Raw genomic sequence first — 25,645 nt, 5'->3', positions numbered from 1 at the left:
CTACTGACTACTGATCAAAAATCTGTAGTCCCCATGCATGGCAATCCTATATGGCAATTATCTATATCATGAGATCAGACTCTGGTCATAAAAATTACTTTTTGCTGTAGCCATATGAATGGATAGATCTAGTTGAATGCAGTAATACCTTGTCTATTTTAGACATTTTTCCATCAGTTTTTTTAAAGGAAGATTCATGCCATGCTTTTGACATTTATGATATGGGAATAAGGGGTATTTGGTGTATTTATAGATTGGGAAAACTTATACAAAGGTATATATAGATAGAAGTTACTGGTTTTTCACAAACTGTTCAATTAACATGGAATAATACATCATGAAAATAGTAATATGGTTACATTTGTGACATAATTTGATCCACTGTGGCCAAAGGCATGAGAGTTGTAAAACTTATGTGTAGGAGCAAAAAAAACACCCAATAAAATGTATATGAATTTTAGCATTATAAAAGCTGCAACCAAGTATGCTGCAGATCCAAGCTTTTCTGCAATTGGACCTTTTGGCTTTAAAAAAAAAAAAAGAAGGGGAGTAGCTGCTCCCCTGGCTATGCACCTTCTTGTTCATTTTCAAAATTGCTTCCTTTGCCTTGAGTGGATCAGTTTGTGTCATACCCTTTTGGTAAGAAAGTGGGCTTTTGCCTTCATTAAAAACTTTGCCTCTGATTGAAACATCACACAGTGTATTGTTTTGCAATACACTGTGTGAAATTAAAATTTCACATAGTGTATTGCAAAACATTCAATTTTTGTTTCATTTTCATTATTTTTGAACATAATAGGGTGGGTTGTAGAGTAATAAATCTAATTTTTGTAGAGCTATTTACCAGCAACCATTTTGTTTTCATTCACATACCAAACATTGCCAACATTATTATGTGTAACTGCATTCATACCAGACACATTTTGCAAATTTATCAATGTCTATTACTACATTGTCCTGCAGTCATTTCACCCACATGTCATTTTGTCCTGATAGCCTTCAACCTCCAGATACTCATACCTTAATCGCACCCTTTTTCAATTCTTTAGGCCTAAATCCTAAATATATCCCTCTACCTCTAAACCTAACCTGAATCTGAACAATTAATTCCGACTGTGTTCCATAGCCCAACCCTTGAACCTAACCCTTACAGATACCCTTAACCTAATCTCAACCACTTTTTAATCCTCTAGGCCTACTCCTTAACGTAACTAGGACGTAACCCTAACAAATAACTTTACCCTAAACTTAACCTTGACCTAACCCTAATGATTGGGGGTCAAACCTAGAAAGTAAAAACATGGCATCTGCTATTATAGTACCGTAAACGTTCGTCTAATGGCGCACCTGGGCACCTTTGCCTTGGAGTAAATTTCATGTACAAATAGAGAGCTCCCTCCACAAAAAATCCTAACAAGAATTAAGGGTATGTGCCCTTATTTGCTGGTGGGATATTTATGGGAGGGCACTTTTAGTTTATGTCTAAAATTCCAATTATGTCTAGGGAGCCCATAGCGCCATTAGGCGAACGTTTATGGTATTTACTTGTAGATACTCTGTATTTACTGAAGTGACACAGGACATAGTAGCAATAGGCACAAATGAAACTGCTCAAGATATATGTTGACTGATTCGTTCGTTCATTTTTGGTGATTTCAATCATTATTGCCTACCCTATATCAGGCTATGATATTAAAGGTAAGAGGAGATGTTTAACTTGACAATCTAACCCTGAGTGAATGAATAACAACCCCTTTGGCCTTTTTTGTTTGTTTTTAACACATGTTTACTAATTGATGTTGTAGTAAAGTTTCAGAAGGCACACAAAAAGTTTGGATGTGAAAAATGGAGCATATATGCTGGGTATTAATGGCTACAAAACTGACCAAGAGATAGAGTTTTGGAAATAAATCATACTAATTTTGATACCTCATTCTGTACGATACATCTTTATTTTCCTAACTTATACACCTATCCGACTTCGCCATTACTGCGGTGTCCCCGGTGTAAAACTGTGGTGTCCCGAGGTCGGGGGTTCCATCCATTATTTATTGTGTGCTATACAGAATTGTACCCGGGCATTGTACACAACAGTGATATTCAATACACAATCATGAGTATTGAATTACGAATTAAATCTCCCGCTCTGGTACATCTGTGTTGCCGTCAATAGAGGGCCAAATACAGTAAACGCTTCTCGGATTGGTGTATAGCAATTTGAATTAAAACACTACTGGATGACTAACAACATTCAGTCGCTTACCAGAAATACTTTCATTAATTCAACTACTTGTTATCAGAGCCATCAAACGTTCAAATTTAGCAGATAGGCGAAATCTCCTTGTTCTCTGTTGACAAGGGGCAGTCTTCAGTGAACAGCTCTTTTCAGAGCCATCAGTAGGCAAGGGGCGGCCTGCATGTCTCATTCTTAGGTACTTTGACCTGAAGATGTCAGAGCTACTCCTGACGTAAAGCTTGACAGTTCTAAACTTGTCCGACGGCAAACCCGCTAAAAACCCACTAATTACTTGTTATCACATGATCTGTGAGTTGAAATGAGAAAAATAAAAAGGGCTATTTACATCATATTTATGCAACATGATCTGAACCATTTAACCCAATAAGGATTTAAGGATTGCCACAGAGTGCATACAATAAAACGTAGTAAAAATAAAAATAATATCCTGCTCCAAAGTATCTATTTTGCATGCCATTTTAGTTCTTCAAAATACCACTTTACGCTCATTTTCTAGTTGTCTAATCATCCATTATATTTTTACCAATCAGTTCACTGTTTCAAATATTTTTTTTTAAACTTTTGTTCCTCCCAAATTAGTTCATAAGATCCCTATTAGCTGGTGATCAGTTTTTAAGACTCATACTTGTTAGCTTCAAACTGTTTTTAAAACCCCATATTTGCTCCCAGTCAGTTCTGTTAAAGATACATTTGTTTTAAAACTCAGCATGGCACACCTCTAACAAAAAAAAAGAAGTACCTCCCTTCCTCCCCCACCTCTTTCTTGTCTGTAGGTCAATTTAACCCAATAAGGATTTAAGGATTGCCACAGAGTGCATACAATAAAACGTAGTAAAAATAAAAATAATATCCTGCTCCAAAGTATCTATTTTGCATGCCATTTTAGTTCTTCAAAATACCACTTTACGCTCATTTTCTAGTTGTCTAATCATCCATTATATTTTTACCAATCAGTTCACTGTTTCAAATATTTTTTTAAACTTTTGTTCCTCCCAAATTAGTTCATAAGATCCCTATTAGCTGGTGATCAGTTTTTAAGACTCATACTTGTTAGCTTCAAACTGTTTTTAAAACCCCATATTTGCTCCCAGTCAGTTCTGTTAAAGATACATTTGTTTTAAAACTCAGCATGGCACACCTCTAACAAAAAAAAAAGAAGTACCTCCCCTTCCTCCCCCACCTCTTTCTTGTCTGTAGGTCAATTGGCCAGGTCAATTGGTTGCAAAATTATGCACTTTTTGTAGACAATGTGAGTGTGTAAGAAAAGCAACTTAACAATTCCCTTAACACCCTTCTCTAAACTTAAATGTTTTTTGTTATTTTTGCTGTGTACTCATACCCAAGTCTAAGTTTTGTAAGCCCTAACTTTTGTCTGAGTGGACCAGATCATGCCTTAGTTCTAATCTAAAGTTTTGCTGACATTTCGGACATCTGTAGCATCATCTCGCAGGATTGAAATAAATGTAATTTTTTTTTTCCGAATCTTTCAGCTTTGATCAAAAGTATAATAAATAAACCCCTCAAGTTGAAGACAGGTGGATTTGTCCAACATGAGTGCCGCTTGAAACTTAACTACTGGAGACTTGTTATATTTAGCATCACATACTGTCATATCTCAAAAGGCTGCCTTGTGTGATTTTGTTTTTTATGTTTGTCATCAAATTGTGATGAGATACACTTTAAAATTAACTTTATTACATTAATTTTGAGGTTATTATCACAATATTACAAACTCATTATCCGTTCATAAAAGAATGGCGCATTCTAAACTATAGAATAACAATATTATAACAATGATAATAAAAATCACATAAGGCAGCCTTAGAGATATGACAGTGTGTGATGCAGACGACAAAATGTTCTCTGTTAACCCCCTGAGCAATACCTGCCAATCTAACATTGCCTCTGATTGGTCAATTACATGATATCATCACTTTCATCACCAATCAGAATGGAGCTTTGCAAATAATTCACCCCAATTTTTGTGTGTGTTGAAATTATTCTAATAATGTTGCTGATTGGTCCAATTGATAATGAAAACTGTATTGGCCAATCGGCAGGTAGTTCTCATGGGGTTTTATTTTTCCTTTGAAATGTAATCAACAAGATCAATTTCATTAACCCATCTCATTTCTTTTGCTTCAATTTGCTGCTGTTTATTTGCTGCCCTCTGCCGTGCTTCTATAAAAAGGATGAAGTAAGTATTATTGAATAGGATGATGGAATCGCTTGATGCATGCTGTTAGTGTAGTGTTTAGCACTAGGCACATTTTCTATGAAACAAATGGTAAAAAATTGTGAGAAATGGATAAAAATATGAAAATTGTTTTTCATGGTTAAATTCTCATGATATTTTTGATGAGATAGTGGTCAGACTCCATTTCATTTTGATGTTGGTGATATAAATTTGACAGATATTCTCATCAAATCATAAGGGGAAATGGATGAGCACACTGTGATAGATGCTATTCCTGTTGGAATCCATACACCCCCTATGGAAGACTTAACCTTAATCTCCCACAGAGGGAGTGTGAATTTCAAATGGGGTTACCTGAATGGGTGACTGTATTTAAAATCTACACCACCATGTATGGGAGATTAAGGTCATGTCTTCCATAGGGGGTGTATGGGTTTTGACTGGAATAGCCCATTTTGATGGACCACCTGCTGTAAAATCACAAGTTTATCAAAGTATATTGAATTTCATTAAAAAAATAATTCTGATACTTGCATTTCTCATATATTTTGGCCAAATGCTCACAGAAATTTGCCTTGTGGAGGGTGTTTGAAAAGGAGCCAAATGATTGTTAACAATATCCCTCTGAAGTGCAAAATGGTGGTGGCAGAATAAAGCATGTGTACTCCATGATAGAGATTTGGGTGTCACATATAATACGTAGAATGTCCCCAACAATAATATCTACACCTTAGTATTTAGTATAGTAATAGTTTCAATTGTTTTGTAGCTTAGTTATTGCCTTGTCTAGTGTAGTACAGAATTCTTAGGGCTGTAGCAAGGTTGAAAAATGTGAGGCGGCAATCACAAATGTGATGGCCAAATTACAAATATATGCCCAAATTGAAATAGAGATATATAAGGTAAACATAACTACGGCCCTGAGAATTCTGTTAGTGACATACACCTCGAAAGATTTTTGGAGCAATAACATTAAGACTGTCACCAGCATCATTGAGCTAATCCAGTTGAAATCCATATACCTCTGTGGTAGACATGACCTTAATCGATCACACCACAATTTCAATTGAAGTCGCCCCTTTAGGTAACTAACCCCACATCTAATTCACATTCCCTGTGCGGAAGATTAATGGCATGTCTTATACCTGCGTGTGTATTGATTTCAACTGGAATAGCACATATTGTCATAGAATCATTTTCAGCACCATCTTGGTAAAAAAGTAGACTATAGCCATAGGATCATTTTCACATCTATTAGCACATTTTGTCATTATTGCAATTCCCCTGTGAGGTTTATGATGACTTGCAAGTAATGCCCTGCAGGGCAAGATTTTTTCCACCCCGATCCTGGCATTCCGCGAATAATACCAGCCCGACCTCTCCCAAAATTTCAATCTGATACGCTTTTGGTCCAAATCGGTCCGGAGTATTTCGGATTTCCAGGTTGCCCCCCATGGCATTACTTGCAAGCAGTGTGTACATTCATCAAATCACCTTTCTTTATTGTAGAGCATTAGACTAGCAAACCAAAGGTTCTGGGCTCAACTTGTGGGTGGTCAATGAATATTTTCACTGTCTATCATAAATAAAAATGTGCCATGATTACATATTACATTTCAATAAGCAACAACAACTAATTATCTTTAATGCATGTGTTTCTGCAGGTGTATGATGTACACGGCCAAGAGATCAAATGCAAAGAAAGAAGATTATTTATGTTGAATGATCTACTGGTCTGTTCAACTGTCGTAGCCAAGTAAGTAAACTGTAAGAACTTTTGTGTGTGACACAATCTGCTCCAATTCCAGAAATATGATATTGGAATATGAACTACATTTTAAAATTCCCAACATGTGCCAGAGTAGATTAGAAATCATAGAAATAAATTCGCCACTTTATCAAAGAAGAAAAATGTCAATATTCATTATCAATTTTGTAATATATTGTAGATATCTGCTTCTCTGTATTCCAAGGTGTCATTGTGTGATGTACATTTATATATAAGGTCCCCACCCAAATAGAAAAATCAAGCAATTAATTTTTGAAAATTGATAAAGACCATGGTAAGGTCATGTAATGGTAAGCCCATGGTAAGGTCATGGAATTCATGGTCCCCACCCAAATAGAAAAATCAAGCAATTTTTTTTTTTTTTTAAAGAGAGCATTGTAAAAGTTAAAACTGTTTAATATGTACAGTACAACAACATGCAATATCCAAACTTTAGGTTAAAAAAAGACAAAACAACCATTTATTGTAAAAGAAAAAGAGAGATGGTTGGACGCTGATTTGGAGTTTGCATGGTCTATCTGTAATTCTGGAATTTTGTGATTAGGACAATCAGAAATCTTGGGAAAATAATGAGATTTAAAAAATTGAAAGTTTATGGGTGAACCCTTACACATCTTAATGTGACATATTGTGGCTTACAGTTATTAGAAGCTGAAATGGATCCTGTTCATTATGGGTCAGTTTTAAAAGAATATTACTTGAAACATGTCAATTGACTATTAAAGTTAGTTGATGTGGTATGTGACATCCACAGTTAGTGATTATTTGTTCACATCTTACAATATTTGCTTCACGTTTCTATTTCTGTTATGCTTTATTATTAACAAACTTGTTACAAACAGAAATTTTCTGCAAATTACACCTTTTTTTGTGAAATGGTTTCTTCCATTCAGGTCTTCATTACAAGGTATGGATATACCAAAGTACAAGCATAAATGGAGTGTTCCATTATCCCAGGTGGAGGTGGTAGAATCATCAGTGGAGGGTGGAGAGGTGGATGTCAAAGAAGAGCCTGGGAGGTTAACCATCACAGCTCAACCCATAGAGGAACAAGGTAACGGACTGATGTTGTGGTATGATGACTAAATAAGAATGACCTGAAATTGAATTTCAACATACTAGGCAATACACATGGTCAAGATCAGGCGGTGGTCACTAACAACTTTTTCAGATCATAATAGATCAGCTATCATATATAGATACACATTTATTTGTAAGAAGTGAGAGGGCCTTTAATTGAAGACCGAATTAAAAAGACTAGTTTGACGTACTGTGAACCACACCAAAAATGCCATGCTGCGCAGGTCGACAACCAATCACGTCACACCTTTGCTCTGATGTCAGATGCAAACTAGTCTTTATAATTCAGTCTTCAATTATACTATGCTTCACCCTGGCATTTTAACCATCTCCACATGGATGTCAACTGCAAACAAGAAGTTCCAGTTTTCTTTCAAAAATTCAGACATGTTAGAATTGTACATTTTCATGACCATATTTCAAATCAACATGAAAAATGCATTCAAATGATTACAAACAAGCCCAGTATTGGTTCAATGGTTCTTGAGATAGCCCCTAATTTTTTGACAAAATATCTCAAAGCTTGGACTTTTTATGGCCAGCATGCAATCATTAAGCAACGGTAATATTCCTCTTATTATTTTGACAGATTATCAATACGGTGGTTCAGCAAGGAAGTTATACCAGGAGAGGAACAACTTATTACAAGACTTGGCTGTCATTAGACAAATAGGTGCATTGTATTCAACACTCAAGGTTTGTATTATTCTATTTTATTTTATGGTGTTTTATTGAGGTATACTGTGATCTTTTCAGTGCAATTCTTTTTTGATTATTTTGCTGATTTATTTTTGTCAGATTTTGTTGGCTTTTCCCCTTAAAGACAGCCTGCATGCCAATAGAAAGGTTGCTACATGCCACCTTTGGCACATGTGTTCTGGGTTGGTGACCCCTAAAATTTGTTTGACTTATACATGGTAACCCCATTTAAAATGCACACTCCCTGTTATGTACATGAAAACAATGCAAATATACATCTTTTATTACTGACTTTTAAACAATGCATTGGGGAGACAAGCATAGACTAATACAGACTATTTTCCAACAGTCAAAAGTACCTGTGCATCGTATGCTGTAAATTCTCGCATATTTATGAGGACCGATCGTTCGATCCTGCATGTCTGCCTGCGATGTGTGCCTTCGCGTTTATGTAGAAGACCGTCAAAAATACACGGTATGTGCATAGCAGTTACGTCAGTCGCACTTCATGGAACGATCGGCCCTCGTTATCAGGTGATGCTGGGTGATGCTGTTTGGAGTTCGTCTGCATCTCTTAAGTCCATGGAGACTGGTAACTCACAAGAGTGTCATCACAATTTATAGTGATATTCATGTATTTTCGTCTTGCCTTTTCAGAATCAGTATAGTGCTCTGACGAGAGACGATATTGAGGACTGGATGGATCTCGTACACAATCATATACAGAGGAAAGGACGGGAGATTAAGCATGCAGATTTCAGCAAAATTCAACTGTCTCTGCCTTCAGTAGAATTGTGAGTGCAAAGGTTTATTTATTAACCCCATGGACACTATTGTCTTACGAGCTCCTGATTGGTTAATTATGTGATATAATCATCTGAGTAACCAATTAAAATAGAGCTTTGATGGACACTAATGCCTTTCTTACAGAATCCCTGATTGGATAATTATGTGATATAATCATTGAGTAACCAATCAAAATAGAGCTTTTAGATCTCATTGCAATTTCAAGCGTAATCTTCTTCAGCCCTACTGACTATTCTTACCATTTCTCTGATTGGCTTAACATATGATATAACCCTCTTTGCAACCAATCAAAATAGTTTTTAGAGACAGTGATAATTTGGTCAGTAGTACCATGGAAGTAAGAGACATGGAAGCTGGTCGATCCAACACCTATTGAATTATTTACGTAACATTCTATAGAGGGTACGTATCAAGCTATTGTGATAACAATGTAGTCTGCGTGTCTTTGATGTGGATCAGACTTGCCGCCTTTATTGCCAGTTCGTTTATTTACAGGTCTATTATTTTGAGCAAAAATCGTGTTTTTCTTGATTATGTTTCAAGTATGTTGTTTTTATTCGGAAAAAGTGACAGGGATGTTAGATTTGTAATCCATAATTACAGAAATCCAATCAAAATATCGATTTCTACCCTATACTTACAGATTTTCTTAAACTTCAAAATATTGGAAATCATGCATTTACGCTCTAAACCGCTAATTAGCGGTAATAATTGATATATGACTTGGCACATGCTTTACATTATAAAATGAATCCCGCATCTATTTGTGTGCCCGGGCTGCCCGAAATTGCTGTTGACCAGAATGTTCCAGAGTCTGGTATTATCTTTACATTTTATGTAAAATAAATTGTATTTCATTTCATTTTCTGTTTTAAAACTGCTATCTGAAAGTCTAGCATATATATACATTTAATCGGTAGGTTTTCACATAATTACATACTTTTAATAAAATTGTATAAATTAAACTGATAGCATTCTGACCATTACGTAGGGATTTTATAAAATCTGTTTGTGTTCATAAAACTAGTCATGCACTGCGTAATATAACACAGCCCATTATCAGGACTTAGTACACCACCTGGTACTGCTATTGATTTTTAAGCGGAACTTTGATTTTAGACATGGTACACGTTGACCATGCGTTGACTCAATTGTTCCACTTCCAACTGTACTGCTTTTGTTCAGTATCGCGGCAAGTATGATACTCACTTTGATGTAGTATTTGACCAGCTTCCATGTGTATTACTTCCATGGTAGTACCTATGAGCACCTTGCTGCAGTGTCCACATTGTATTGTGCTATTCCAGTTGAAATCCATACACCCCCTATATTAGACACAAACTTCATCGTCCACACAGGGAGTGTGGATTTCAAATGGGGTTACCTGAATGAGTGACTCCATTTGACATCTAACACCCCCTGTGTGGGAGAATAGGGTCATGTCTTCCACAGGGGATGTATGGATTTCAACTGGAATAGACCCATTGTTATCTGGTGTGAAAAGTTATAAAAAAAATTAAAGATTGTATTACATTTTAACCACCACAATGCCATGTTCTTCATCATTTCATTATCTTATTGTCTTTTTTGCTTTTTTTTCACCCAACAGAGAAGAGAGAGTGACGTTAGTCTTCGATGCAGTGAGTCCAAAGATAAAACTAGACTGGATCAATGCCTTAGAAACTGCAAAGCTGGGTCTTGGTAAGATATTCCTTCATTTACAACACAAACTTATCTATACAGTGATCAATTCTTGTAATAATTATAATGAAGAATTGAGATGCAAAAATGTAATAAATCCAAAAAGCTGCTCTGTGTATTTTATTTGTCTTAATATTGTTATACTCTGAGACTAAATTTGAAAGACTAATTTGCCTCTGACGTCATCAGTTAATCATACTCAGAATTGATTTGTTGTGATGATTGAAATTTATGAATGCAGCGGTAAAACAGCGAGCCTTAGGCAACAAAAAACCTGTTCTACTGGAGACAGACCTTTCAAGTAGGGTTTGTCTGTTAGGCTTTCCTGTTAGGCTTTCCTCCCCCTTTTTTATTTTTTGGAAAATGCCCTTAAAAATCAGTCTGTAAGTCTGTAAATATTTTGAAATACAAAAAAAACTTCCTAAAATTTAAAAGTTTGGGTCGGCGTTCATTTGTACAGGAAAAATATTTTCCTGTATGTCTTAAAATCTGGGTAGGTTGGGCCCGTAGAGCATTGTTTTTGTTTTCATTACTTTATGGTTTATTTTACACCTTTTACATAAAAACCATCACAAAACTGTCTTATTATATGCAACTTTCTTTCCTGAAGGCACCATATAAGCAACGCCTAGCACTGGCGTGTCCAGGATCTTTTCCTGTGGGGGGGATCAGAGGGGCTTTCAGAGTTATGCGGGGGGGCTTAATTGCTAAAATCACCAAAAAATGGCTGATTTTACATGATTTTTAACAAAGTGCGGGGGCTTCAGCACCCAAAGCCCCGCCCAACCCTGGACACACCACTGCCTAGGAAAGTTTATTTTTGCCTTGTAAAAGTACCGCCATTTTTCTACATTCTCTGTAATGCCTTTTCTCCGATGAAGGCACCAGGTGAATCAAGACGCTACTAACTTGTTTCTAGTTGTAAACCAACATGTTAAAATACATTGTTTATTATCTTTCCAAATGTGTTCTCATATTTAGAACCACACAATGACCCCGGGTGGTACGCCCCAGAAGAGAGTGACTCAGTCCATGCAGAGATGAACTTTGGTGTGCCTCTCCTCATGAAGTCATTACCTGTATTCAATACTAAAAATCCCCTCAAGGTAAGTAAAGTTATGCTTGTAATGTATTTGTTGTACAAGTCTAAGGGCAAATCCAAACTGTTAGAAATTAGAAAAAAACATTTCTAAACTCAGGAGTATACCAAGCAACTTCTTTGTTCATTCTCTCCTTTTTTGTTTCTTCTTTCCTTTCCGATAGCCAAAAACCACTTGGAGTGTGATCATACAGTGACTCTATATGTAATTTAAAGTAAATAAGATTTGAGAAACATGTTTGTTTGATAATGATAAATCCTGTTTTTCTTTAATTGTTAAGCTCTTCTGAACCAACCTGACAACTTTTTTAAGTGCCTACATTTGTCATATTTGGATAGATGATAAAGTGTTTTGTGTTTGAAAATTTTCCCATTTCAAAATTTTGAGAAAATTGGAAGCCTAAAACATGTTAGTATTATATTGGTTTAACCCCATGAGAACTACCTGCCGATTGGCCAAAAAGAAGTTTTCATTATCAATTGGCCCAATCAGCAACATTGTTATAATAATTTCTCCATGCAAAATTGCAAAGCTCCATTCTGATTGGTGATAAAAATGAAGATATCATGTAATTGACCAATCAGAGACAATGTTAGTAGCTCAGGGGGCAGGTAGTGCTCAGGGGGGTTAAATACAGTTTGTAGGAAAATGCATTATGAATCTGCTTTCAACAAACATATTTTTCATCCATTTCCATCCATTTGTGTTCCCTCAGGTGCAATGTGCAGTACTCTGTCCACTGGAAACCATCTCACGGTCCCGGAAATTAGAAAACGAAGCAGCCAAGAACTCAATATGGGTGTGTAGCTCGGACGGCAGAAAAGCGCAAGTGAGCGTGGTCGGCTTCCAGCCCTCGGCTGTCGTGAAAGAGACATTTGAATTGGCCAGCCATAACATTGTATGCATGGAATGTGTACCTGGGTTCAGTAGGCCGCTAAGGGATGTTGCTTTGCACAGCACAAAACGAAGTGAATTTGTGTTTTATAAGAGGAGTGTTTGGATAGCTCTGGACTGTGGCACGTAAGTAAAGTATATGAGAGTTGCCCTTGTATAGCAACTCATTAGAGAAGACAAATGTCAAGTGAAGCCAACTTATCGCAATCCATAATGCGCTAGACTCTGTTGCGTGATTTTAGGAGTTCAAATGCCCGTAATGTTACTAGTCTGCTCTCAAAAAAAATGTAGCTAGAGTCAGTCTCTCTCAAGTTGAGAGTAACGCCATGTTTTATTTTGTAGTGGCATATTCAAATCACACATGCTAACCTAATCCCACAGGGCGTATACACACAATTTGTCTGTACGCTGGCGACTGACTTAATCTGCCACTACGAACAACATGGTATTACTCTTAACTTGAGATGAGATCGGCTATAGCTTAAATTCTCCTAGACTTGTGTCGGTGTCCGGTAGAAACCTGTATTCACCTGTTCGTCAGGCTCTGGAAATAGGGCTGATACCCTGTAATGCCCACCCAATTTCATCCTATTATTCACTGCATGATAACTTAGGTATGCCATGGAAAAATTTATGAATTGGAGACTTGTTGCCAGAGACATCCAACTCCAAATGTAAATATGTTGAACTTCTTGGCTAAGGCACTACTGTCTTCAAGAAAACCTATGGGATATCTGATGCTGGTTGTAGTATATGGTGTGCATGGCCTTCTTAGCTAGCAGTCTCTGATATGTTGTTGAATTGTTCAAGGAGTGATTTGGGCCACAGAGGACAGCTATAATTTGTAAAGTATTAAGAGGCCTTTGAAGGTTTGGCGTAGTACAATATAACTTACAAAGGGGTTTTCATTAATGTCTAATGCCTCAATGCTTAAGAGAACAGCTCTTTTTAGGGCCACCAACATTTTCATATTAGCAGATAGACAAGATCTGCTTGTTCTCTGTTGACAAGAGACATCAGTAGACAAGGGCGACCTACATTTTTGTCCTGAAGAAGTCAGAGCTGCTACTTGTCTAATGATGAAACTGCTAAAAACTTACTAATTGCCTCAATTTGTGTAATTTCATGTCAGGATCCACGTTTACCAAGCCAGCCAAATAGACAAAAGCCAGAGTGTGGCTTCCTTCAAGGTGTCTAAGCCTGTTACTGCAATGAAATACCTCAACAATAGAATGTTTATTGGACAGAGTGATGGATCACTACTTATATACAGCAGAACGTTAGGTAAGAATTTACGATATATGATGCAGAACACAGGGTCCATTTCACTAAACGTTTAACCCTTCGTAACAATACTAGACGTAACTTATGAAGGGTCCCTGTGGTAAATCCCTAGTACTTCTGAAGGGTACCATTCGTAAGTAAGTTTAGTGAAAAGTTACAAAAAATTTTGACACTTACAAAGCTTCATAAAGTTTAGTGAAATGGACCCTAGGGCCCATTTCACAAATACTTACAAGCTATCTTACAATCGATTTACCAGACATAATCCTCTTTTAAATCTTAAAATGATCATAAGTCTTTGAAACAGCCCCTACATGTATAAGTGTAATTACTAAATTGGGTATGTGATGCATGAGCAATAAGGATGCAATGCATTTGTAAAGTAAAACATATGTGTAGTTGGATAGGCAATTGGGTTCTTGGTGGGATATTTCATTTAAATATTCAAGCTGTTGGTATTGGAAAAACAAACACCTTGTTTACTTCTATTTTGTTGTTTACTAGCATCTCCCACAATTTCTGCTGTGAGGCCAAAGAACCTATACAATTTTCTATCCTGGTGTGGTATTGACGTCAACGCGTCAAGGCAGCTGTCTTGAGCACACATCTATGTGACATCTGTAAACGTGTGTGTGTGTGTTTGCTAGCACTTGGAACAAACGCCCAATGAATGCGAACTGACATCACTGCCACATCTGGGTGAAATATGGTATAGAAACATTCTAGAGGTTTTTGGCTTTATTACATCATTTAACCGCATCACCTAAATCTTTGTAATGTTCTTCTCTTCACAGATGGCGAATGGAAAGTGAAGGAGCCCAGGATATCAGCCCTTAGTCCTGTCTCTATCAACTGCCTGCTGCCAGTAGCACAGAACATGTGGTGTGGTAGTGGCAATTTTATCTATGTGGTAGACATGGACAGTGAATTCATGGAGGTATGTGTGTTTGTCAGTTTGTCTGTCAGTCTACTTGGTGTTTGTTGCCAGTATCACAGACCATGTGGTAGTATACAAATACTACATGGTTTGTTGGGAAATAGGGGAAACTATTTTTCCAGAGGTACTGGCTACAGGCTTGCCAACCTGAACCCTTCGTGTGGTAGGCCTGTAGTCAGTAAGGAGGTAAAAATAGTGACCATATTTCCCTGAAAATATCATGTAGTATTTGTTTTATTACACCTCGTACATATTTATGAGAGGATGACACCAAATCGTACCATTTTTAATTAAGAAATCACCATCTTCATGGTCTTGTTTATGTAATTCAGCAGAAGTGACCAAGTAATTTATCGAGCTCTGAATGCAATTCCCTTCTACTCGCAGTAGGCCTACATCTTGAAGAGCTTCACAAATCATAAATTGAGTGTTTTAAGCTTTTAGTTATGCAATTACTGAGTTCTGCAAAATCTCATGATGTTTTGAGCTTTTAGTTACGCAATTAGTTTTGCAATATCTCATGAGCTGCTTTGGTCAGCAAAGTACTATTTTATGTTGCTATAGTATTTTTAATTGAGTTGTGTCAGAAAATGCAGCTTTATCATAGCTGATTTTAAAGCCATAAAGTATGATCATTTAAATAAAAATTGGTTAATTTTTTTTCAAACCTAATCTTTTTTTGCATATTTGTAGTATTTACACATCTTCCAACTTGCACCTAATTCTCGCTATTCGCAATAAGGGCGCCGCCAGCGGTTTGCGATGTAATCGTGATGTATCATGGGAAAATCGTGATGTATCATGGGAAAAGGTCGACATCCAAGTCCGCACAATACAAATATTAACATGCTACTACATAGGAACACGTGACAATATTTTTTAGTTTGTCAATATAACGGTATTACACGCAAATCGATAGAGAAAAAATTAATTGTGCACATTTCAAATCACATTATTAAGTATTATTGAGTATCGATTCGCGTGTAACACCTTTATTTTGACAAACTAAAAAATATTGTCACGTGTTCCTATGTAATAGCATGGTAATATTCAGATTATGCGGACTTGATGTCGACCTTTTCCCATGATACATCACGATTACATCGCAAACCGCTGGCGGCGCTCTTATTGCGTAATAGCGAGAATTGCAATCAGCCAAATTTGGTGTGTTTTTAGGATAACAGAGCAAGTTTAAAATTAATATTATAATTACGACATTAATCCCCAATAGAGCGCCATGTCAAATGGCAGAAATTATTAGCAGGTTTTATTTATTTATTTATTTATTACACTTTATCACTGGCACAGAATTACAAGAAATATATAATATTGCACATAAGTTACATCAAAATTACACAATATTATGAAAGGAACATTTGTTTTAAAAGTCCAGTGAATGGCTGGAGCGAACAGGTGCCAGGCACCTCTAAGACCGCCCCACCAAAACCAAAAAAGAAGGGAAGGGAAAAATAAAATTTTCTTACATTTTACCTCATTAGTGCATCTTAAAATGACCAGAAAACTTTCCTGACAGTTGTTACAAATATTATTTCATTTATTTTTGGCAAAGAATATCAAAAATGACCAAAATCATACATTATGGCTTTAAGTCCTTAACAAGCTATCATGGTGCCTCATTGCTAATGCAAATTACATCAAAATAAACAGTTATTACATTTCCATGGTAACAGTCCATTTTATTATTTCATTTTTTATTATTTTATAAAAGGGTGAAGAAAATGAGGAAAATGCAGCAGTGCAACCAAAGGTAACATTTCATTAATTGACCTGTCCTCACTATGGACCACAACGGCCTCATCCCAATGGCATAGTTCAATAACCTCAATAAAACAATCATAGTGATAAATTTGACCTCAAGTTGCAGAGTATGAGTTTATGTACCCAAATTTCCAAAGGTCATTCAATGAATGTACAAATGTATTAGGGTTAAAGAAATGTGCCCTGATAGATGAGCATGTTGTGGATCCCAGTACCTGTATTAGTTAGCATCTTATTGTATATTCCTGTTATTGTAGCTTCTTTCTTAATGAACTCATGTGTGCAAGTTGTTTCTGGAGGGGGGTCAGGGTGTATTGTGTATGCCAATGATTGTTTTACCATTCACCTAGAAAATTGATTTTAAAGGGCATTTCTTTGTGATTTTTTCCTGAATGGTTACAGCTTGGCTTGTTAGTCCGAAAAGTCATTAGTCCGAAAAACCAATAATCCTAACCCTAACCTAACCTATGCCCTAACCCTGACCCTAAACCCTAACCTATCCCGAACTCTAATCCCAAACCCTAATCATAAGCCCAATCCTAGCATTAACCCTAAGCCTAATCCTTACCCTAAAATGACCTAAACCCTAACTTCAACCCTTTTATTTTCAGGCTAATGACGCTTCACACTAATAAGTGCTCCCATGCTCAAAATGCCTGCTAAATGCTCATGCTTTTTATGCCAATTATTGTGTGATTTTCAGGCCAATGTGACATGATTTTCCATAGCATTACAAATGGTTCACTTGAGGCTATCAAAATATGAGTTCTCACATTCTAAAATCTGCTTTGTAACTTCATTTATGTATGTACCAGATTTATTCTTGTAACATCTACTTCCACTATCTGTAGTGCAAAAATCTTGTTATTTCCTAATTGTGTGTAGCAGGGTTTTGGTGGGTTTTTTTCTTCTAGCTTTTTGTCTTCTTCTTGCTGTACTGGGATGTATTACAGTTTATATAACTCATACAAAGATTCTTATCATTTGATTGGTCAATTATTATTGAATATTTTTGCTATATATTGAAAACACTATTGCACTCCGCGCCAGTGCAATAGTTCATTTTCCATTGCACTGGCGGGCAGCTACCATGGCAACACTGACAGACACGGATGTATATCGCGAACGGTGACCACCTGGACTCGCCAATTATAGGTGTGGGGTGTCGCTTCTAAAATAAATACAGTTTGTAATATTTTTGTAATTTATTTTGTTTTCCTGATGATTATAAAATTAAGTGGAAGAATTTTATATGAGTTATATAAGACAGATATTGAATGTTTTTATTCGTTCAATAGAAAGAATATTTTCATTCAGTGAAATATGAACTGTTCCATTCAAAAGCCTTGTTGAATGGAGCAGTCCATATTTCACCCCATGAAAATATTCTTACCATTGTACTAATAAACATTAAATATTTGTATACTATCTAGACAAAATTTGGACTTAAACATATGTTTGGATAGTTCTCACCAATATGTATGATTCAACTTCTTTTTGTTGCCAGAATAATTTTGAAGTAGACAGGGACTCAAACCAGAGTGTTCAGCACATGGTGGTAGCCGGTGTTGGAGTATGGGTGTCCTTCCATACCTTGGACATCATTAGGCTATTCCATACAGAGACATTACAAGTACTACAAGATATCAATGTGGCGAGTCCTATAGGCAGAATGGTATCAGGTGAGTTGTGTGTCTTTCTGTCTGTCTGTGCGTCTGATTTTGAAATTTGATGATGGATAAAACTAACTGTCAGACTATTCTACATTAGCACTAAAAAAAAATATTAAAAAAGCGCAGTGATTTATAGTGCGCTACGTACAGGCACAACGCCTAGACGTTGATCCACAAGCCTCAGCACACACTGACATCGCCTGGCTAATAATTATTTGGTGCAGCAGTGACATTAAAATGAATACACGGGATCGATACACGTGAATTGCTATGCACGATTTTGATATCAGACGAAAATCTTCGGATACTGAGTTAGAAAATGATGAATATCTCCCGTAAATGAATTTTTCTCAAGAAACCAGATGTGGTCTCATACACTTGAAAATACGTGTTGAACAGATATTATAGTCGTTAGCGTGCTTTGAAAAATGGCTGTGCGCTTTGAACTCAAAATTTGACCAAAACTCTCAATTTTATATTGCGTTGGTCCTGTATCATGGTATGGACTACAGCGCCGCAGCAGGCTATAGCGCACGCACTCAAGTGGAGAGAGTATAACCATTGACCGCAATGTCGTATACAAGCTTGCTCACAGAGCGAGAAATCAATTACCCGCCTATTGTGGTAGCCTTAGTCAGGTCACTTCGCTAATAATATGCATCTCATAAGGTCCGAATAAAATGGTCATGGGTGGCTGTGGATTCAACCTACCATGGCGATTTCTACTATGAAGATATCGGGGCGATGTCACTGTGCAGCACACTTTACAGGTTGTCGCTGACCACTACGGCCCCACATCATTCCATAAACCATTAAACAACAATTCAGGGACTTTGCTGCTTCAAGAGCGCACACTCTAGACATTCCACAAATAACCATCGCAACCAGGATCAGCTCCCCGAGTTCCGTACAGGTTACAACGAGACAAATTAGCAGTGAGTTCCTTGTCCAAGGGAATTTCAAGCTAACTCAATTTTTCCACGAGAGCATACTAGGCACCACCAGGGTTCGAACTCGCAACCTCTCGCACTATATTGTGTATGTTTCATTTGAGGCCCATTTCACAAAAACCTGCCCTGAATCTTATCTTGGAATCACCAGGCCTTTGAAATCAAAACACATAAATTAGTTTCCTCCCTCATCTTGACACCTCTTCTCCTTTAATGATAGTAATAATAAACAGACACTTAATATAGCGCATTATTAGAAAATGTCATTCATGACACAAAGAGTGGCGGATTCGGTGCTGTGGTGGGGAAGGTATGCAGACTGTGCTCTAGTATAGAGATCGTGATCAGCCAAGTAGGTCTGCAACTGATCTGCAGCACGTTCAACCAACTTTACCATCTTCTTTTCTCATTTTTCTTGCTTTAGGTGTACATGACAAAACTCAAGCACATTCCATCCTCAACCAGCCAGTCCATGTCACCTCCCTCCTGGCCTGCCGAGGATCCCTCTGGGTGGGCACCAACGTTGGCGTACTTGTCAACTACCCACTGCCGAGGCTAGAGGGCGTTCCACTGGTCAACGGGCCTGCCATGGTGTCTTATCATACACACAAGGAGGCTGTCAAGTTTTTGCATGCGATGGAGATTAGTCGGCAGGACGACAGGATATCATTTTCTTCCAAGGAGGATGCGAAAAGTCGTAAGTTTGCCAAATGCATGATGGGTAATTGAGACGGGGAACTAAGTGACACTATTTCTTGAAAGTCAGGCCACTCCACCCCCCATGTCAAAATTGTGTTTCATTTCCTGCCTTGTTTAAGCAGTTAACTAAATAGGAAGATATGCAAGCAAGGATTTACTAAAGTGTACAAGCTTTGATATTGAACTAAATTGGCACTTTTTTTACTAGTAGTAGTAAGAGTATGAGCAGCGCCAGCCGTGAATATTCTTACGAACTAGTAGCATACAACAAAATGCTCTTATAAGTGGGAAGTGTGCTGTTATAGCACTGCTGGGAAAAAAGGATGGGATGCTACTATGTTATTATAAAACTTGAAATTGTCAGCTTGTCAAAAGGTAATTTCACATGAGGAGTTTTCAACCTCTTTTCTACCATCTCTGATTTTTTTTTAGTTGCTAAGAAGTTGATTGGGTTATTCCATTTGAAATCCACACTACCCCTGTGGAAGTTGTTGGAAATATCTTCCACAGAGGGAGTATTTCAAATGGAAGTGACCCAACTCTATTCTATTTGAAACTCATACTCCCTCTTTGGAAGACTTTAGCTAAATCTTCCACAGGGGTAGTGTGGATTTTAAATGGAATAGCCCATTGCTCTATACTATGTGTGCCAATCCGCATTTCAGGTCGGAACTAATTGTTGACTGCCGTTAAGTATACCAGTTACAACCTTTTTTGCTCCAGAAAAATGATACAACATTTACAAGTTCTACCTACTAAATATTATTGTTTCGTCCCTTTTGTCTGCAGCACCCACATCACCATCACCAAAGACACCCGCTAGCGGCAGTGAAGCCAGAACACCTTCCAAAGACAAAGCCAGCCACACGGCAAACCTGGTCACCAACGCCATGTCGCCAATGACGGACTACTTCAGCCTCACCTTCCCGGAGGATGTCCCTGAAGAAGAACAGCATACGACGAACACCGCCACCATGCAGCCGGCGCCAAGCACCGACAGCGGTGCGATTAGTAACTTTGAGGAGAGTCCGCTTGTCGAGTCGATTGGACATTATGCAGCAGCCACGCCAAAAGAGCAAGTGTCTGCGAACATTACAAGTACGACGACTCTTGTGTTATGTGGAGGTCAGGGGCATGGGTATCTAATGCAGGAAGATGGAGGTCAAAGGTCAAAAGATGCACAGCTTCTTATATGGCAGGTATCAATGTGATTCACACATTAAAACTGACAGTTTCTTAGGTGCAGACCTTGTGACAGAAGTTTATTTTTTAATTTAGTTTTAAAAGAATTGAATAATTTTACTAGGTATGTACTGCAATCCTGGAAAAAAAGTAGTTGGCATACTTGTACTAATTAATTGAAATGCATGCCGTATCAAAATTGGAGAAGCGAGTGGAACATTTGCAATTGTATCTCACCCTTCCCCACTCCCCATCTTTCAATGTTGGAGGATCTCACGGACCTGTTGACAACATTGCTTGGTACAACATTGAATTGGGGGAGCTGGAGCAGAGATATACCAAAAGACATGCAAAGTGTGCCAACCTTTTTTACAAGGATTGTGGTTAGGGGACATCCAATATTGCTATAGGCCGCAAGTGTGTCAACAAACCGTTCTGGTACGCATGTGTATACAAGCTGCAGGAGTAGGTTGGTGCACACAATTCAATACTGCAACCAGCAAAATTTGCACCTTTATCACTACCGAACTTGAGGTGAAACAAGGTATGTGTATCATGTACATGTGTACCATTGAGCGAACAGTAAGCATTCCCTTAATGTCAGAGGGTGTGATATGAAACAACCAAACACAGCCGATGCGACGAAGCGAGTGACATCATATGCCGACCGAGAGAATTCTTACTTGTGTCATGCATGGATTATGATATTTAATCTCCTATTAGTCTTGGTGACATAATTATTTATAGGAGTTAGGACAAAAATCCCTCTGCTCTGGTGGAGCATGCAGGAGAGCTATTTATATGCTTTGTTGAAGTACTCCAGGTGAGCCTTTTAAAGCTCTCCTAGTTTTTTGAAAGAGCAGTACAAGTGTCTAGGAAATCCCAACTGTTATATAGTACTAGTATTTTGTGTTTATATAGTGTTTTCAAGTTCTGAAATGTAATATAGGTATATTATACGATTTGTATAATGAATGTGTTTTCATAGCGATGCAATATTAAGAATCTTCACGGTCACTATTGAAATTTTAAGCAATACCACCTCAAATCAACCACTCAAAATGGACTGTATAAATTTTGTGATTTCGAGAAATGTTTGTATAAAAAAAGCAAGTGACTCGTAATGTTGTACCGTGGAGGATTTTTAAATTATTTTTTAAGTAGTTCGTAAAAATTAACGAGTTCAAAGTACATCTCATCGTAATTGGAGGTTTTTTGTAATAGTACTGTTATCTGTGACAAAGTTTTGATGTTACTGTAAAAGCAAATGATGAACTTTGCATTCTGGATGGTAAGATTGGGTCATTCGGTGCAAGGAAATACACTGGTGTAGCTAACTATAGTCTGTTCAGTAGAAGTTAGTACATGCTCCCATCCATTTACCTTGGTTCTCTCATACACCCTGTCCAATGTCATGTTCCATCTTCCTCTAAATGATCTCTAACAACTAAAGTATGTTCTACATTAGTTGGCAACATGACCCCATTTGTGTAAGATCCATTGTGTTTCGGTGTAGGCCATGTTCCAGCTTATACTGAATGGACTATAACCATTTACCACAGAGCAATGTGCTCAACCACATTTATCTCTTCATCATGTAAGTCAAGTGAGGTACAAGTTTCCCTGGCAACACCTTGGAAGAAAACAATTCTAGCCTTTTGGGGCAAATTTCTGGCAGAACATGATGTTTACAATCACATTGTTTATTGCAAGAATAGCTCGTATTGACAAAAACATGATTAACAGTTTCTTAATTACCACTAAAATCTGAACGAATGGGCTATTCCTGTTGAAATCCAAACTACCCCTATGGAAGATATTGGAAATATCTTCCACAGGGGGAGTATGTTTTTCAAAATTAATTGGTCAGAGTTAATAATTTTGAAACCCATTATATTATGGTTTACCTATATATTCCACAACTGGAGTGAGTATTTCAAATGGAAGTTACCCAATTGTATAGCATATTCTATTCAAAATTGATACTCCCTCTGTGGCAGACGTTAGCTAAATCTTTCACAGGGGTAGTGTGGATTTTAAATGGAATAGTCCAATATCCATTTGAACCATTGAGATTAAACCACTTTACTGCAAATATTCTGAACATTTAGTTTTCTTACTTGTTTTTAAGGGCTGGGGTATGAACGTTTGGACAGTATTTATTTTGGGACATTAGAGCACATCAGACATATCGAATTGCATTCTGAATACGAAGAATGTCATTCTGATATCAAAGAATTTTGGTTTTTTGAAATTCGAAATTTAATACACATTTTATGGCAAATCATTAAAAATTGATATTTTTGATATTTAACAGTACTCAAGTAAACTTTATAAATCTGATGATTTATACTTAACGTGTATGTAGGTGGGATGAAATGCCGACGATCAATTGAAAATTTTGACCTTTCGTATTGAAGATATGGATTTTTTTCCCCAAAACACCAAAAAAAATTAGGTCTTTTTGGGAAAAAAATCTATATCTTCAATATGAAAGGTCAAAATTTTCAATTGACCGTCGGCTTTTCCTCCCTGCTACATACACTTTAAGAATATATCATTATATTTATATAATTTACTTCGAGGACTGTTATATATCAAAAATTTGAAAAATATCAAACTTTTATAATTTGTCATAAAATTTGTATTATATTGTGATTTTCAAAAAATGAAAATTATTTGATTTCAAAAAGACATGCTTCGTATTCAGAATGCAATTCGATAGGTCTGAGGTGCTCTCATGTCCCACAAAAAATACTGTCGAAACGCAATAAACGCTCATTTTAGATCCCTTAAGATAAATTGCTAAATTGGCATGGTGAACGCTGAATTTTGTACCTTAATTACTGCCATTATTTGTATAGTTTATTCAGAAAAAAACAATATTGTTGACATTTCCCTCACTTGTTTTATCAAGTTTCAAAAAGTGCAAAGAAGCCAATATATTCTTTTTAGATAATTTTAGCATAGCATAGAAATACAGTTTTACAGAGTAAGTTTAAGAGTATTTCTAGATGTAGTTAAGGAAGAGAAAGACAATCAGATAACTGAGCATTTGGAATATTTTTTGTTGAGCTGCGGGTAAGTTGCTCCCTTTGACTATTGTACTTTTTGTTGTACTGTTAATATCTATAGATAATTTTTCTCTGCTTTCTGTCTTGTTCTTTTCAGTGACAGTTTAGTATTCAATTTAAATTCATGATCTTTTACAAATCTTTTTCACATCCGAGTGTTTTGTACATTTTCATGAGCAGGGCTCAAAATATGAGCTTTGTGAACCAGGAGCTACTCAGAGCTACTTGTTTTATGAAGAAAATGGTTTGAGGCCTCATACTACAGCAAGTCGTTTCCACATAATCATCTACCGTAGAATTCCGTCTACAAGTATATATGCCTCTAAACGAGGTATTTTTTGACGAAAGAGACGAAAGGCAAATACCCTCCACAAACACATTACAATAGATTGGTCTTACAATAATACGTGTTTGTACAGTCGCCTATATCAGTAATATAGTTGTTCAAACTCCAAATAATGTTTTTGTGGAGAGTTTCTGCCTCTCGTCTCTTGCATTAAAAAAACCCGTTTAGAGGCATATATATGCTTGTAGACAAGGTTTTACGGTATGTTGCCATCTATGAGGCCTGAATTCTAGTTTAAAGAAAAGCAGTTTGACAACAGAATTCTGTCATTCTGTCGTCATTTATAATTAATTAGCTGCTACTGATCATGTGCACTGCACAGCAGGTCATTACCCCAGGGGGGTACTCAGTGCAAATGACCATACGGGGACGTGACGCAAATATGGGTAGCATTCTCAGCCTTTTGGTATATCAATGACCCCTTTTTCTAGCCCAATTTTGCCTCAATCTAGCCAAAATATTTGGGAAAATTTGTATATACTAAGACAATTTTGGTTAAATTTGGCCGAAAATTTTGTCTTTTGGTATATCAATGGGTCCAAATTTCTTGAAAAATTGCTATAGTTATCGGTCCACTTTCAAATTCTCAGCGGCACACCCCTACCAAAACCAAACCCCCCCGGTCATTACCCAGGCTACTTCCATGATGAGTTGGCTAGCTGATAATAATAATAATTTTTGCCACAAAACAGAGAACTGAGGGCTAAAACTAAAAGAGCAAGTACTTAAATATTATTTTCTAAAAGTGACTGCAATAGCATAATAACCCAGAACAATTTGCATTTTCAGGGTCAGCAGGATTAAAAAGGCCCTGGGCTCCTGCTTAGTTTGAGCCCTGCTCACATGAGAATGAACCACACACACATACTTGTAAGGGGACAATCCATAATATCGATGAAGTTCTATAAACATAACTAATTTCATTATAAGGCTGCTAATATTAATACTAAAGTTATGTAAAGAATATAAGAAACATAATCAATATTTTCAATTCTCTATCTCCCACCCTAATGCAACAAATTTCACTCCTGGGACTTCATCGATATTTTGGTTTGTTCCCTAAATTTATTTTGTACTTCAGAAAAAACAGTAACTATTGAACAAATTGATGGTATTAAGATAGTTTATCAAGTTATGCACCGTACACTAGGATCCACAACATGCTCATCTATCAGGGGCACAGTTCTTTAACCCCAA

General features: G+C 36.9%; 1 protein-coding gene across 1 annotated transcript in view; it reads left to right on the top strand.

The window, feature by feature from the left end:
• Nucleotides 1-21,127, top strand: part of LOC140157036 (rho guanine nucleotide exchange factor 10-like protein) — a 150,491-nt gene extending 129,364 nt beyond the window's left edge. Inside the window, exons 15-27 of the mRNA XM_072180099.1 lie at nt 6,119-6,210; nt 7,137-7,297; nt 7,913-8,019; nt 8,680-8,816; nt 10,439-10,530; nt 11,512-11,636; nt 12,346-12,650; nt 13,657-13,808; nt 14,603-14,745; nt 16,475-16,513; nt 18,032-18,206; nt 19,572-19,844; nt 20,636-21,127. Coding sequence (XP_072036200.1) covers nt 6,119-6,210; nt 7,137-7,297; nt 7,913-8,019; nt 8,680-8,816; nt 10,439-10,530; nt 11,512-11,636; nt 12,346-12,650; nt 13,657-13,808; nt 14,603-14,745; nt 16,475-16,513; nt 18,032-18,206; nt 19,572-19,844; nt 20,636-21,057 — 2,223 coding nt within the window. The 3' untranslated portion in view covers nt 21,058-21,127. The remainder of the gene's footprint in view (nt 1-6,118; nt 6,211-7,136; nt 7,298-7,912; nt 8,020-8,679; nt 8,817-10,438; nt 10,531-11,511; nt 11,637-12,345; nt 12,651-13,656; nt 13,809-14,602; nt 14,746-16,474; nt 16,514-18,031; nt 18,207-19,571; nt 19,845-20,635) is intronic.
• The last annotated feature ends 4,518 nt before the right edge of the window (nt 21,128-25,645 follow it).

This window comes from Amphiura filiformis, chromosome 7, assembly GCF_039555335.1.
Source record: "Amphiura filiformis chromosome 7, Afil_fr2py, whole genome shotgun sequence".
Classification (NCBI taxonomy): domain Eukaryota; kingdom Metazoa; phylum Echinodermata; class Ophiuroidea; order Amphilepidida; family Amphiuridae; genus Amphiura; species Amphiura filiformis.
The sequence above is the reverse complement of the archived record's forward strand: the minus strand, read 5'-3'. Positions and strand labels throughout refer to the sequence as shown.